This window comes from Orcinus orca, chromosome X, assembly GCF_937001465.1.
Source record: "Orcinus orca chromosome X, mOrcOrc1.1, whole genome shotgun sequence".
NCBI classification, from domain to species: domain Eukaryota; kingdom Metazoa; phylum Chordata; class Mammalia; order Artiodactyla; family Delphinidae; genus Orcinus; species Orcinus orca.
Genome location: NC_064580.1, coordinates 4,733,048 through 4,749,921, shown reverse-complemented (window position 1 = coordinate 4,749,921; position 16,874 = coordinate 4,733,048). Strand labels below are relative to the sequence as shown.

Here is a 16,874-nt window from a genome sequence, read left to right as displayed (position 1 = left end):
TCAGCTCATGAATTGCCTGCCTTTGTTGAAACCGCACACTCAGAAACATGGTTATAAATGTCTTCCAACAATCCCGTATTTTTTTCCATCTTCTAAAAGTAAAAATCGATACAGCTTTCACTCTGATTTTGAGGATTCTAGAAACAGGATGAATGTGCGTCCTAACTCTCTTTGCAAAGGTGACTCATCTAGAAGGAACATGACCAATTCAGGACCATCAGGGGAAGGCAGAGTAGGACCCCAAGCGTGCACCTCGAGCTTTGGATGCAGGTGGGATCCGCACAGGTGAGGGCAAGTGGAAACATGGCGCCTGCCAAACTGCTCCCTCCTCACTGCCCGCAAAGATATTTAGGAGCAGAGCAGGGACCTCCCTTTGGGGATATTTGGGGATAACCTCTCCCCTGCACGATCTGAAGGCTTTGTGACCCCGGCCAGGTGGGACAGTAACACCAACGAGAAACAGGTAGTGGAAGGGGTGTGGCTGCCATCCGTCTGCCCTAAGATGCTTGACACCAACCCCCGGGGGTGTCAGGACAGGTGTGAGCCGATCCCCATGTCCACTCACAGGGTAGACCTTCCTTGTCAATTGTCCCGTGCTGGTCCCCATGGGAGGAGATCCCCTAACTACAGACACCTGATATACAGTGGCTGTAAGGACTCCACTGTTGTGAAATGCACAGAGACCTGAAGAAAGGGCCTGACCTGTTGCCTGCTGCCCAGAGGCAAGGTACAGCATCGGGCCACAAACACCCGTCTTACTCAAGTTCTGCAAGTCCCACACCAGCCAGGCGGGCTACCCAACCAAGACCAATACCTATAATAATGGACAAATGACATTTCATGGGGACACACACACACACACACACACACACACACTCACACTCACACATTCCTCTCCATAGATTAAACACCTGTTAAGCATGAGACCATAAACATAATGGAAGGAAATATAAGACAAATGCTATATAATTTGGTGGGTAGAGAAAGCCCTTTTTAGCCAGTTATCAATCCCCAAAGTCATGAAAGAAAGGCAGTCAAATCTGACCATGGGAGTTCATCACAAAAGACTCTATAAATAAAATGAAACTACAAACAAAAAAGCAGGAAAAATATTTGCAACATACAAGTAAAATATTCATGTCCTTAATATGTAAAGAGCCCATACAAATCAACAAGAAGAAGACCCACAATCCAACAGAAAAGTGGCCAAAAAATATGAACAGGGGATTCTTAGGAGAAAAAAATACAACCCTGGACTAAAATGTAGTCTCAACTTCACATGCAGCAGAAAGGGAAATTTAAGTAGTGAAAGAGTATTTTCCACCTGACAAATTTACAAGTAAAAATATTGGGTTGGCCAGAAAGTTCGTTCGGGTTTCCATAAGCTGTTATGGGAAAACCCCAGCGAACTTTCTGGCCAACCCAATACTTTCAGAATCACACTGTTAGAATCATAATTCTAGAGTTGGTAAGATTATGAGGAAATTAGCATTCTCATAGATCCTCAGTGGGTGTCCCACTGTTGCAGGAAAAACAAGGGTAAGACATTTTACTCAGTCGCTACTAACACTCAATTTTTAAAGACTCTTTGATCCAGCATTTTAATTTTGGGAACTTTTTCTTTAAAAAAATGCTCCAACAAGTTCATCTAGAGATACAGAGAAGAATAATCATGACAGCATTGCTTGAAACAGAAAAACAAAAATTTGGTGGGAACTCAGATGTCCCTCCCAGGGGACTGATTAAGTAAACCATAGTCTAAGAGCGAGGACATCAAGATTGAAATGCTGATATTGAAAAATGCCTAAGTATATATAGGTAAGTGGAAAATGAAAGTTGCAAAACAGTGTATAGAGTTTGTATAAGACACTCTCAATAATAAGGATTGCATCTTAGTCTTATATAGCACTGGCAACATATAAGACAGGAAAGCTATGGAGTGATCCATGAACGAGGTTACCTAATAGGGGTGGGGTCACACGGGGCGATCCCTTTCTCTTGCTTGTGTCTGCATTACTTGGTTTTGCATAACATGGATGACGTTGGACATCAGAAAAAGCGTTACATCTAGTGAGGAGAACATTCAACTTAAAAAAAAATATAGATGACACTGACAACAATTTAAAAACTTTTTTTCTCTTACAAAAGGGTATATGAGATGCAGGTAGACAGGGCCCTCAGAACTCTGCTCTTGAATTCTGTGGAGCCCAGAACAAAAGGGTGACCTCATCCTGATACCCGACAGCCCCTGCAGGAATAGAAAACTGCCCCAAAGTAGCAGCAGAGAAGCAAGCATGATTCCGGGCTGGTCAGCGATCTTTCACACCCACTGTGTCCGCCAACCCATGCTCTGTCATTCACAAAGAACTCCTGAAACATACACTTCAGAAATTGTCAACAATGGGAAATCTTGGCATAGGTGATTTGATTTTCATGTATCGTAAATTCATTTCCTTCAAGGCTGCAAGGAGTATGAACCTCAATAAACATATATTCCATATTACTCAGCCATCAAAAAGAATGAAATAATGCCATTTGCAGCAACATGGCTAGACCTAGAGGTGATCATACGAAGTGAAGTAAGTCAGACAGAGAAAGACCAACACCATATGATGTCACTTATATGTGGAATCTAAAATATGACACAAATGAACTTATCTACAAAACAGAAACAGACTCACAGACACACAGACTTGTGGTTGCCAAGGGGGAGTGGGGTGGGGGAGGGATGGCTTGGGAGGTTGGGATTAGCAGGTGCAAACTATTTTTTATATATATATATATATATATATATATATATATATATATATATAGGATAGATAACAAGGTCCTACTGTAGAGCACAGAACAGGGAACGATATTCAATATCCTATGATAAACCATCACGGAAAAGAATATGAAAAAGAATATATATATATATGCATAACTGAGTCACTTTGCTGTACAGCAGAAATTAACACAGCATTGTAAATCAACTCTACTTCAATAAAATTTAAAAAATAAATGTATATTCCAGTAACAATACCCCATATACTATTTGCAGAAGCCCTGCATTTTGAAAGTTCACAGTAAGCTCTCCCAAACAGCCTAAGAGCACATCTTCTTAATTTTTTGGTACATGTCCTGAAACTTATTGTCTATCTTTGTTAATTGAGCATAGTAGTTTTTTTTTTTTTTAATCCTGTCTTTTTATTAAATAGATTTGACAATCGTGGAAAGAGAAGGATGTGTAGGTGGGTCTGTATTAGTCACTCCTTTACACGTACAGGTTGTCATCATTTCCTGTTCAATGTTTTCTTCAAGTTTCAAAACTTCGTTATGTATCTTGCATTCAGGTAAACAGTGGTCTGTAATGGAAAGGATTTCATTTCTCTCCTGTCTAGATCTGCTTGAATGAAAAATCTGTTCATTAGGCAGAGGTTTTTGTAATACCAGACCCTGTCAAAAGTCCCAGGGATGACGCTGTCTGCAGGCTCTGTTTCCTGATTATCTTGGTAACCAGGGATTACGTTGATAGCACTGGAGGTCATAATTTATCTGATTCAGAGCTAAACTGCCGTCCCAAGCATATAGCTAAGATTTGATAGTCTGGAATAAACTGGTGCATTTCCTTTTTAAAAAATTCAATTTCCACTTTGGGGAATTAGCATCTCACGGAAGTTATTGAATTAAGCAAATTTTACAAACTCATGCATTTTTTAAGGTGTGTTATTAAGGATGCAGTTGAAGAGAAAATGCAAAAGGACAAGTGTAAACACACACATACACACATACACTCGCTCTGTCTCCCAGACGACTTAAAATTTTTTCAAAATTCCAAAAGGAAATTTTCAATGAAGGAAAGCACCAGTGAGAAAGTAAGATCCAGTTTGTTGCTTGAGTTGAGTTTTAATAATTGTGTCACTGATGGCTTGGGATTCAGAAGAAGTGTTGGCTGAATATTTAAAATACACTTTGTAAGCTAAACTCAGAAGTATGGTTAGCAGAGGCGACTTCGTGAAAAATTCAGCTGCTGGAGCTCCTTACCATATCATCCTTGGAGGATGGGGCTTGTGAAAATGTACTGACCCCACTTGATAAACGACAACAGTATTTTTGTTGTTTGATTAAAAAAAGAAAGAAAACGGACCTCTTTAGGAATCAATACGGGACGGCATATGTAACTTTCAAAAAAGTTGCCCTCTTTTGGTACAAACTATTAGGTATAAAATAAGCTATAAGAATGAACAACACAGGGAATATAGCCAATATTTTATAATAACTGTAAGTGGAGTATAACATTAAAAATGGTGAATCACTATACTGTACATCTGTAACATAATATTTTACTTCAACTGTACTTCAATACAAAAATTTAAAAAATAAAAAAATATAATAAGATGCCCTCTTTCACGCATTAACAAAGTTTTTTTTTGGGGGGGTGGTTTTATTTTTTGGAAATCATAATGCTAGCAATTTGTGGTGAGCTGATACTACAAATGGGTACAACTCATTTCTTCTGATACTTATCTTTTTTATCAATTTCTTTGTATGAGCTCTTTCTGTATCACATAGATTTTCTTTTCATTTTACATAGATGTCGCAAAGGCTTTTTAATCGATTTTGGTCTGGCTAGCTTCTTCTTTTGACATCAGGAAATAACAGATTTTGTCATTAAATCTAGCAATCTTTTCCTTTAAGTTTGTCCTAGTTTATCCTTCCCCCGACCCTTTCCCCTTTGATAACCATAGTTTGTCTTCTACGTCTGTGAGTCTGTTTCTCTTTTGTACATAGATTCATTTAGTTTTTAGATTCCACACATAAGTGGTACCATACAATACTTGTCTTTCTCTGCATGACTTCCTTCACTTAGTGTGGTCATCTCTAGGTCCATCCATGTTGCTGCAAATGGCATTATTTCATTCTTTTTTATGGCTGAGTAATATTCCATTGTATACATGTACCACATGTTCCTTATCCATTCATCTGTTGATGGACATTTAGGTTGTTTCCATATCCTGGCCACTGTAAATAGTGCTGCAATGAACACAGGGGTACATGTGCCTTTTCGAATTATGATTTTCTCTGGACATATACTCAGGAGTGGGATGGCTGGATCACATGGCAAAAACTAGTTTTAGTTTTTTAAGGAGCCTCCACACTGTTCTCCACAGTGGCTGCACTAATTTACATTCCCACCAACAGTATAGGAGGGTTCCCTTTTCTGCACACCCTCTCCACCATTTATAGACTTTCTGACGATGGCCAGATGGCCATTCTGACTCATTGTGGTTATTTGAATTTCTCTAATAATTAGCTACGTTGAGCATCCCTTCATGCAGAGCATATTTTAAAACAAAAATGCAAATTAAAAAAAAAAAAAAAAACACATTTAAGAATTCCCACCACCTCCAACCTCCGCTGCAGAAGACTGGGCAGTATACGTGCTTTCCTTCAGAAGCTTAAGAGTTTTATGACGGAACGCTCCATGTTCTGGTTCCTATGACCTCAAAGTGCACCCCCAGCACTGCTCACGACCTTGGGGCCAAAGGCTACAAAGTGACAACGATCCACGTGTTTCGAGCACCCAGCTCTCAGTACCGCCTCTACGTCCCTGAGTTGACAGATGCGGCTTTGCTGCACAGGGCTGGGAGCTTTTAGAGCAACATGGACCACCCCTGTTCCTCCCTGAAACCTCTTAAACACTGGGACCTTCCACTGGTGACCCAGCCCTGAAATAATTTCCAAGCCTTGATTGTGACTGTCTAACTCATGAAACTGGAAGTTCAGCTCCTGAACACGTGGTCCCTAATGACTTGGCATTTCTCCCTGTAAAGTCCACCGTTAGCCCTCCAGCCCCCCACCCAGCCATAAACTGCCAAGGTCCCCATCTATGGTGTATCCCTGTCACCCCAAAGGTGCCCGCTGAACACCCTGGCTTCCCAGTTACTTCATCTCTTGACGTGAGACGACTGCGTCCCAGTCTGTCACTCATCATCCTAAATACATGCCGCAGGGGCCTCCCTGGTGGTCCAGTGGTCAAGACTCCGCGTTTCCACTGCAGGGGGCACGGGTTCCATCCCTGGTCAGGGAACTAAGATCCCGAATGCCATGCTGTGAGGCCAAAAAAACCCGAAATACATGCCATGGATCTGGGAACAGCTGGAATTGTTCTACTCCTGAAATGTAAACACTTTCACCTTGTCCTAGCCTGCCGACACCTTTCCTACCATCCGATTTGGACCTCCAACCTGTCACCTCCCAAGCCTCCAGTCCCCTTCCTTCTCCCTTCCCCTCCCCTACTCTGCCAGCCCAGTCGCTCTCCTGACGACCACCCGACTCTCACGTCCAGTCGTGTTTTGTGGTATACCCCGGCAAAATCTCAGTCATCCGTCAACTCCTTGACCTTTCTCTCTGCCCCTGCATCGGACTGGAAATCACTCAGTCCCCACATAGGGATGCCAATACTCAAATCACAGTCTCCAAACAGCTGAGCTAGACACAGTCTGATAAGTCATCCCTGTGTTCAAGTTCCTCTGTGCTTCTTCAAAAGGAATATCCATGAAACTAACACAACATTGTAACTCAACTATACTTCAGTTAAAAGAAAAGGAATATCCAACCTCATTGACCGCCAGCTCCTCAAATATCCCTCGCTTTGCAATCTGATGCAATCCTGAAGTTCACGGTCGCTGAATGCACTGCTGCCTTTTCACCTCTTCCTTACGTGATGTCTCAGAAGTCCTGGTTGGCGCTAATCCTCCTTCCTTGAGATGCTCCTCACCCCTGAGTGCCATGACCCTACTTCTCCTCGTCGTTATTCTCATCCTCTGGCTGTTCTTTCGTTGTTCTTTTGGGGATTCCTCCTGTTGTGCCCTTCCTTTGAATGCCTACCTGCCCTTCCATTTTCAGGATGCCTCAGAAACAAACACATGATTTTCACTTTTTTTTAAATTGGAGTAGAGTTGCTTTACAATGTTGTGTTAGTTTCTACCGTACAGCAAAGTGAATCAGCTCTACGTTTACAAATGTCACCTCTTTTTTGGATTTCCTTCTCATTTAGGTCACCTCAGAGCACTGAGTAGAGTTCCCTGTGCTATACAGTAGGTTCTCATGAGTGATCTATTTTATGCATAGTAGTGTATATATGTCAATCCCAATCTCCCAAGTCATCCCACCCCACCCTTCCCCCCTTGGTGTCCATACATTTGTTCTCTATGTCTGCGTCTCTATTCTTGCCCTGCAAATAGGTTCATCTGCACCATTTTTCTAGACTCCACAGATATGCATTAATATATGATATTTGTTTTTCTCTTTCTGACTTACTTCATTCTGTATGACCGTCTCTAGGTCCATCCACGTCTCTACAAATGACCCAGTTCTGTTCCTTTTTACGGCTGAGTACGGATTTTCACGTTTTAAAGAAGGTCTCATTTATCAAGAATGAGAGCACTTTAAAAATTCAAGATGGAAAAGTGATGTATTGAATCCCAAGTGAAACACACAACCTTACAGCTCAGACGACACTCTCGATGGAACAGAAGAAGGACGAAGAATATCGACATTGCAGTGTTAGTTCTCGAGAACTAGAAACAGGGAGGTGGATTTTGAAACTTTTATCCTGGATTAAGATGGAGATACAACTTGAGTCACGAGGTGCTCGACTGCTTTTAATATTCTTGCAAAGTCATTGAATCCACGGCCACACGTTTTGGACCAGTATCCACATGTGTAAGAAAAAGCCATGCTTTCCTAGCAATTCCAGCACCACAGTCAGGGCCTTACAACTTACAGGCACCTGCTCCCCGTGAGTTGACCTTGAAAAATTACTTACTGGGTACCTACTATGGGCCTGGTCTATAGCATTCTAAAGAAGATGTCTTCTACAGAAACTCAACCAGAGCACTTTTGCCTGAGTAAATGCACCTGTCACTGAGGGGTTATTCACTGTACACTGCATTTCAGACTCCAACAACTATTTTAATCCAAGAGTTTTAGAAACAGTCCGTTTTTAAATGGATCATTCCTTAGACCTATGTCCCATAAGCCAAACGCTGGTTAGAATTCTGCTGTATGTTTGAGGGACTTGGACCAATCCCTAAGCCTTCTTATTTTCAGAGTTTCCTTGGGTTTCTCGAGGTTCTTGGGACCATCCTGATCTCCTGCTAAATGAGGCTTTCCAATGTATTCTCCATTTGTCAAGACAGATTTGACGTGTGGCCAAGAAAGCTCTGTGGCACATGGCTTACTACACGGCAGGTATGGAAAAGGATTCACTCTGTACCATCCCCCCGGCTCGCCTTTCATGAATTCATCCATTATTTTTCCTTCCGCTGGGTTCACTCTTCCATTCCTGTACCCACAGACAGTGGCGCTGCCCAGAGCCCCAACGGGAAAATCACTAGCTGGAGAAACTGAGGTTGCCTTATCAGACACAGCCCGTAGGGATGCCCGATCACAGACCCAAAGCAATTGACAACCAAACGCCTGAAGACTTCCGGGGTCCCACTAAGAAGGTTGGTGTTCCTTCCACGTAAGAAAAAGACTTAGTGTTTTTGTTTGAAAGAAAGAATCTCACGTAAGCCACGGGGTCTCAACCCTTAGAAGTGGCAGGGATTTTTTTTTAATTGAAAGGTTTGATTTGAAGTCAGAGACTTATTTTTAGGTTCACCTCATTGTTCTCAACTTGCATTCAACTTGCATTCTCTTTGTAGGTTACAGAATTTGCTAGTCGCATCCTGAGCAAAAGTAAAGCCCATTGCAGGCAAATTCCACCCGAGCCCCTGTGAGCACTGTAACGGGGACACGTCACAGATAACAAACCACTGGCGGGAACCACTTCCATCCCTCCACCCGCTCCCTCTGCCCCCCGCCCATTCACAGGTCTCTGGTAGATGTCATTACAACAGATAGAATGACACGCACCCGCCCCCCTCCCCCCAAAGAAAAAATACTTGGCGTGCATTGGAAAACACTGTGATTTTGCCCATTTGTTCCTCCCCCAAAGCTCTGCTGCTTGAGAAGCTGAAAATCAGACTCGGCAATAGAGCCCCGACTGCCCAAAGGCTTCACCCGTAAGTGTGCCCTGCTGAAATGGTGAGGCCGGCCACTGGTCACATACGGAGACCCTTCCCCTTCGAAACCCCTCGAGCGTTATCTGCACCTCTCTCGGGACATTCATTCATTCCTTTCTGCTCTGGGTTATTACAAGATCAACTGGAAGAATCTTAAATCCCTTAGGAGCCCCTAAATTCTCTTAAGCCAAGGTCTCACCATCATTGCATTCTCCCTCAAAAAAAAAAAAAAAAACAATGCTAGGCACACAAATGGCATCTACTAGAGGTGATGAATGAAGGAACCGGCTCTTTCCCTGTGACTTACCGTCGACTGTAAACCACTCTGACGCAGCAGGAATGCTGCCCTGATTGTTGACAGCACGAAGGGAGGGGACACCTGTGAAGCCCCAGACCAGGTGCAGGGCACACACTTCGTAGGCGGTGGCTGTGAGTATTAGAACATTGCCCACCCCTCGAACTGCATGGCAGTATTCGAGTTCCAGGATTTCAGCGACCCCTGCCAGCTTTTACCGCGAGCTCCACGGCCTAGACCTTACACCACATCTGTGCAGTCAGTCCTTCCTGCGTCATGATAACAAGACAAGCTACAGCGATCACACAGGTAAGAATAAGGCCATCCAGCACCATGATATGGGGTGAGATTGGCCATGGCGGACAATTAAGTAAGAAAGGTTCTTTTTACGAGTTTGTCTTTACAGGTACAGAGAAACCCACAGTGCGGAAAGTTATGCTGCATATAATGATGTTGCCTCCAAACATTTAGAGAGAAAATGCGCTAAAGGACAGAGACATGCCCTCTCTGGGTAACATCTTGTAGCTCAGCTGCCCATGGTACTAGCAGCGTTTCTTTTTAAGCCAATACTCTCATGTTATTTTATTACATAATTATCCAGAGTGCTACAGTCCCCTTCTGTGTGACAATAAAAGGCTCATTTTGGAAAGAAGGACTATTCCTCCAAACGCTCCGAGGTATTTGTAAAACAACAGAAACATCCTGAGAAATGAATGTAATGGCTTAAGGGAAGGATTTTTATTTTTTGGCAAAAAAAAGAACACAATCATCTATTAATATGATATCAGGGTCTAATGCAGATCTCGAAGATTAAAAAACATTCTCTTTTATTCAAGAGGGACCAGTAGCAGGAAAACATTGGAACTTAGACTTTTTTAATGAGTCAGGGTAGGCATATGTACTGCTCTAATAAAAATTAATCAGTAGGTGTGATGACACCAGCATGACTTTGCTTGCCAGCCAACAAACGTCAGAGAGGTGTACACGAAACCTGTTAGGCTAACATATAATGCTCATTAAAGAGATAAAATATTCTACTGACTCACACTACGAAGTACTCTAGTGATTTACACTACTACGGTGTGGAAAATGGATACTAATTTACATGTACCGTTTTAAGAATGAAAAATGAAAGAAGGCAGGCTTGTATGGGTGTATGTCAAAGCCCTAAGTATAATGAATTCTTCTTACGCATCTCATTAGGCAGGTTATTCTGGTTTTGTTTTTCCTAGTACGTATTCAGCATCTGGGCTCACTTCTGTTATCTGACAGCATCACAGACAAGGTTAGAAAAGAAAGAAACTTGGAAGTTGCCTCGTCTGAATTCATCAGGCCCACAGGTTTAAGACATCTCTGAAGTTCACGGAGATAGTAACAGAAAGAGCTAGAAGCTAGAATAAGGGTACAGTCATCTTGTCCAAAAGACGGTGCTCCTTAGAAGAGTTAAATGAAACAAAACTCGTTCTTGTCATTCCCAACGTTGGTGACCGAATCACGCTCAGTTTGCTTTTAATACAAACCAACCAAGAAACTCTGCGGCTATGTTCAAACACCTCCAAAACATCTCGATGAAAAAACTATCAATCCAGGGCATAAAAAGAAAAGGAAGGAAGAACAAGAGGGGCGGGGGGTGGGGGGAGGAAAGGAAAAGAAAGGAAATATGCAAAAATCTTAAGCAACCTGTTCACGGGTGCCATTTGCTCAATTCTGTCCAATTTTGTCCAGATGGAGCGAGCAACGTCACCATAAGAGACATCTCTGGGATAGATAGGAATTGAATGCAAAGTTCAGAACCCACTGATTTTCCATCCCTTTGCTTAACCCACATACTCTGGCTTCCTCCACACTCTGTGGAATAGACCCGAGACGGCTTAGCTGTGCAGAAGAAAGCACGGTCACCATGATCTCGCGTCCATGTGCAAGACACCGTTTAGAAAGGGAACCTCAGAAGGAAGTCTTCCCAGTACCTCTGAAAAACATGCAACGTTTCTCAGAAATAGGGTAACCTGCTTAGGGAGAAGGGACACGGAGAGCAAGGCAATTCCTGCCGTCCTCACAGATGCAGCAAGAAGAACACAAGCTGCAGAAGAAGGAAACACAGCGGGGCTCACACCATCCATGGAAAACTCCAGGGCTACTGCATGGAGACTCACCAAGGCCGTAGCCCATGGCGAGTCCTCTGCCTCCCGGATCTACCTTGTGCTGAACTTCGCTACAGACAAGGGGTTGTGCACATTGAATTGCTAAAAGAAGAAGTGGTGATGAGGATTCATGCTTTGATTCCTTTTCTTCGTTCATCTCTTTGATCACCAGCCCACAGACCCAGACTCCTCTTGCTGCTGTATCCATTGGTAAACACAAGCATGGACTCGGGGCTGAGACGCGTTTTGTATTCTGCTTACCTTTCACAGTTGGTGTTTTTGAAACACAAAAACAAAAAGCACGTGCTGTCTCTAAAGGCATCGGGGACATAGGTGGAAACTCAGAGGAAGTAAGATAGAAGCAGGAAAAGCCTCAGTCACATTTGAAGGACAGACTGGAAGATAAAGGGACACATACCGACACTCCAGTCCATTTCCTCGGCAGCATCTCCATAAGCGCCGTGTTTACTTTTGCCGGCAAAGTCCTTCGAAGAGAAGAGAGCCGTGTGCATGTGCAGGAAAGCCAGGACAAGCAAGAAAGGGGTCTTAGCGTTCCTGAAAAAAAAAACCAAGACCCAAGAGCAAAATAAACATGTTGGCCACCGTTGCCGCTTGCTTGTTTTTTATTCTGAAAGTGAAAATGTTTATTCCCTTGGTTAAAAAAGATGGCATTTATAATTTTTCAGTCTCAAACGATAATATCAGATTCAGCATACGAACTGAGGAAAATTAAATCAGCTCCGACTTAATGGCAGTGAACTTTACAAAAATTTTTATTTTGTATCAGAATATAGTTGATTAACAATGTTGTGTTAGTTTCGGGCATACAGCAAAGTGATTCGGTTATCCATATACCTGTATCCATCGTTTTTCAAATTCTTTTCCCATTTAGGTTATTACAGGATACTGAGTAGAGTTCCCTGTGCTATACAGAAGGTCCTTGTTGGTTATCTCTTTTAAATATGGCAGTGTGTACGTGTCAATCCCAAACTCCCAATCTATCTCTCCCTGCTACCCTTCCCCACTGGTGACCATAAGTTTGTTCTCTAAGTCTGTGAGTCTGCTTCTGTTTTGTAAATAAGTTCATTTGTATCAGTTTTTTAAGATTTCATGTATAAGCAGTATCATATAATATTTGTCTTTTTCTGACTTACTTCACTTAGTATGATAATCTCCAGGTCCATCCATGTTGCTGCAAATGGCATTATTTCATTCTTTTTAGTGGCTGAGTAATATTCCATTGTATATATGTACCACAGCTTCCTCATCCATTCCCGTATGTTCATAGCAGCACTATTCACAATAGCCAAGACACGGCAGCAACCTAAGTGTCCATCAACGAATGAATGGATAAAGAAGATATGGCCACCATTCTGATTAGGATCAACCTATGATTATACGATACAGTTTGAAAGTTCAGAAAACACCACTGAATGATGCCGAATGCTGAATCTCTTATTTGAGGGATGGCAAGTCTCTCTCCATAGGTAATCATTGTACCCTCTACAGTTCAGCAGACTGATGTGCTATGTCCTTGAGATATTCTCCAAAGAGACAACTCAGAAAAAAAAATGTATTGGAGAATGACCTACTTTTTTCTTGAATTCTAATCTAGTCTTCCCTCTCTCTCTGAAATTTATATGAATTGAAGCACCTACAAAACTGTATTCTTTCTGGAAAACACACATGCGTGTGCGCACACGCTCCTACCTAGTAAGGACACTATCTTGAGTTGTCAACTACTTAGATCCACAGTTCAAAGCCAGTTCAACTTTGTGTGCTGCCATGTTGCACACCTCCTACTAGAGAACAAGTCTCCTGGCAGGAACACTCCACTGTCAATACTGAATTTTGGAAGTTGAATGGAACATCCTCTGAACTGGCCTCAATCTATACTTTAGTCGAGAGAGACGGATGGTATTGCAAAAGCTTTTCGTAGTTCAGAGTACACCTAAACCTAGTCTGGTGGAACTGTTGAGAAAGCACAGATGCTGGAGCATTATAAGTCCCTGGAGCGTTAAAAGTCACTGTGCACATGTGGTCCTTGGGACAACTGCCTGGCAGCATGGTTACTGTAGGGCGGTCTGGGGGTTCACACCTGAGTCTGCTCAAAGGGATCAATTAGTCACATCACTTCCTCTTGACATCTAGTGGACCTCTGAGAAATGCACTCAGTTGCTGTGTTTCAGTTTCATGCAGTAGCCTTCTCCTATACCTTATTCCAGGCGACCATCAGCAATTCCTTTCTGGCTAAAAGGGAATACTGAGTGAGTACCCTTTTGAAGGCTATCAGGGCACAAATGAAGAAGGGAATGAACGCATTAACGGGTGAATGAACGTAATTTCTGATAAAGCATCTGCTGGTCTCCCCAAGGATCACTTATATGCTCTCCTTCTCCCACTAGACCACAGGCTGGGGCATGTCATCTACCTCTGTGGATTCCTGGCACCAGCACGATGACTGCAGGTAGCATCGCTTCCATAAACCTCTGTTATTCAATGAAATATTGCATTAGCTCTTTCAGCTTCAAAAGTACCACCCAGACCTTTAGTGAACTACTTGGGACTCATGAATGCAACGTGGTTCATGTAAATATATATATATATATATATATATATATATATATATATATATATGCGTGTATATATATTTTATATATACAAAATAATATATACACATATATGTATAAATATTTTATACACACACACAGACACACATATGTGTCTGTGTGTGTGTCTACCTATATATGTAGATCTATATCTCCAAACTTCTAACCTAAGTCAAAAGTCTCTGGCTGTTTTGGAGGAATCACACGCTGTGTTCGACATCTTGGCCATTGAGCAAAAGTTCTAAAGGAAGAATCTATTTAATTCAAACAACGAGCAAAGGTTCTAAAGGAAGAATCTATTTAATTCAAGCAACGTTGCTTGTATGTGTTTACTTACTAACCTAACCCCTCATGATAACCAAAACCACTTCAAATTTACAACTGGGTCTCACAAATGCCGTAACTTTACCTTTAATAAATAAATGGATGACACTCCTCTAAATTCATTTTCAATTTCCTAATGTGAATACAACTTGGGTTCCTTCAGCTCCTACCGCACTTGTGGGTCAACTGCTCACATCTACTGAGTATCACACTTTCAAGGTCGCTCGCTTTTGGGAACAGAAAATAAACACAAAAGAACACACTATGAGTGAGTCGGGCACTTCCTGTTCTCTGAAAACAGCAAATTCAGCAACTTGTTGTTGATTACTTGAATAGTGTTTTATATTTCCAGCGCTGGGAGATGAATTCTGTCACATTTTTTTTTCTTTTACAAGAGTATAAAATGAAGAAATACTGCTATTATTTCACAACTAGGATAGCAAAAAAAAAAAAAAAAGGTTGTAAGTGTCTTGCCCCACTTCTCTCAGTAACTAGAGTTTGAAGGCAGGAGAATTAGAACCCACCACCTCTGTTGTATAAATCTCACTGTTGCCTCTCAGAAAGAAAAGAAGAGATATTCACGTGCAGACAGACGCACAGGGGCTGTCATCCGATCTGATGATAGTTGCATGAGCGTGTGTACCCAAGGCATCCCTTGGCTACCTCAAAGGGTACATGCCCTTGAAGACCCTGAAAGAGGTGAGACTAAGCCATGGGACACCATGGACTTTGGCCACACAGGTGGCCTGTTCAATTTCCACCCTAGTCATTCTGGGCGCACGTTTCCTCACAACTGGATACACTGTACCTCCTTCTCAAGAAGCAGATTAGGGCGCTAAAAACTGGCTTGGATTTCCCAAAAGGAACATAAAATCTCACTCTTCACACTCATCCCAAAATAGACAGTTACATTACGAATGGGTACAATTTCACTGCCACCTGAGGCTCCTCTGCTCTCCCATTTATCTTTAGACTTAGCGTTAAGGAAAATAGACAAGGGAGCTTAAAAACTCCCATTTCCCAAGCATGTACATGGTCATAACTTAAAATGCAGGATGTGGGCTTCCCTGGTGGCGCAGTGGTTGAGAGTCCGCCTGCCGATGCAGGGGACATGGGTTCGTGCCCCGGTCCGGGAGGATCCCACATGCCGCGGAGCGGCTGGGCCCGTGAGCCATGGCCGCTGGGCCTGCGCATCCGGAGCCTGTGCTCCGCAACGGGAGAGGCCACAGCAGTGAGAGGCCCGCGTACCGCAAAAAAAAAAAAAAAAAAAAAAAAAAAAGCAGGATGTGATTGGCAGAGAAGGATGAGCTACTGCACGCCCAACAGCTTGGAAAAAAAATAAGAAAACTGAGGAAAGAGGCAGCCACCAACATTATTGGCATTTTATAATCACAGGGATCATGAGACGAAGGCATTTGAAAACGTGAGGTGAGGATGAAAACACAAAGGATAAAGTGGAGGCAACAAGCAAACAAGGGAGCCCAAGACGAACGTCCTTCATAAAGAGGGCAGGAAGAACAGGTGAGCTGAGCCCAAGAGGTACCCCTTTGGGGCTCAATCAATGACCACGGGATGTGATTTCTGTCTTGTGAGGTAGGGGGACCCTGGGTGGAAGGGGAGAGGGCCATTCATGCATTGATTATAAATACGCACCTATGTGCAGAATTATTTTTCTATAATCTCTTTGGCATCCAGTAGACTGCCCGTGACAGACACCAGCCAAGGTGCCAGGTGTCCAAGAAGACTGATGAGGTTTTATACACAAAACCCAACCCTGGAACATTTAGGGAAGCGTACCCAGATGCACAAACTCTGAACCACGAAGATTTACCCTCCGGGAACAGAGGTGTGATCAATGTAGCACGGGCATGTGGGCTGGACAGACATCCACCATTACTGCCCTGCACACATCCTGAGATGTGACTGACAGCTTGATCGCTGGTGTTGGGGGAGGAACCCTTGCTCAGCCTTATCCTTCAAGAGCGCAGGAAAGGCCATCCTCCCTCGTTCACAAGGCCCAGGTCTCTCTTCCTCTCTACGACCTTGAAAACTAAATGACGCTGGAGCAAGTTGGCGGGAGGGAGATCTCTCCATAACTGCTTAGCTCCTTTTTTATTAGCTGCTTCAGTAAACAACTCTCTTGAAAATTTATTGCCACTGTCTCGCACGCTGTGTGAAAAGATAGAACTTTCAGCTGCTACATGCCTTCCCTCTATTTGTTACCAATACAGAAGGCAGCCCTGCACCTTCCCGGCAACCTGCAATCACTCCAATCTCAGAGTCAAAAAGATTTACATCCTGTCCACGCGTGAGTGAAACCTAGGCAAGAAGACGGCTATGGCATTATTATTATTTTTTTTTTCTGTCTGCCGTGGTCTTGCATACCGTGTTCCTCTTCTCAAAGTCTGACCTTGATTATTCACCGAGTGTCCCCATTTGAGTCGGCGTCGGG

At 42.9% G+C, this 16,874-nt stretch overlaps 1 protein-coding gene across 3 annotated transcripts in view; it reads right to left on the bottom strand.

Moving 5' to 3' along the window:
* Positions 1–16,874, bottom strand: part of STS (steroid sulfatase) — a 184,359-nt gene that overhangs the window by 56,741 nt on the left and 110,744 nt on the right. For all 3 annotated transcript variants that reach the window (XM_049704884.1, XM_033420235.2, XM_049704885.1), the window contains one exon: positions 11,908–12,044. In XM_049704884.1, the coding sequence (XP_049560841.1) occupies positions 11,908–12,044 (137 nt within the window). The remainder of the gene's footprint in view (positions 1–11,907; positions 12,045–16,874) is intronic.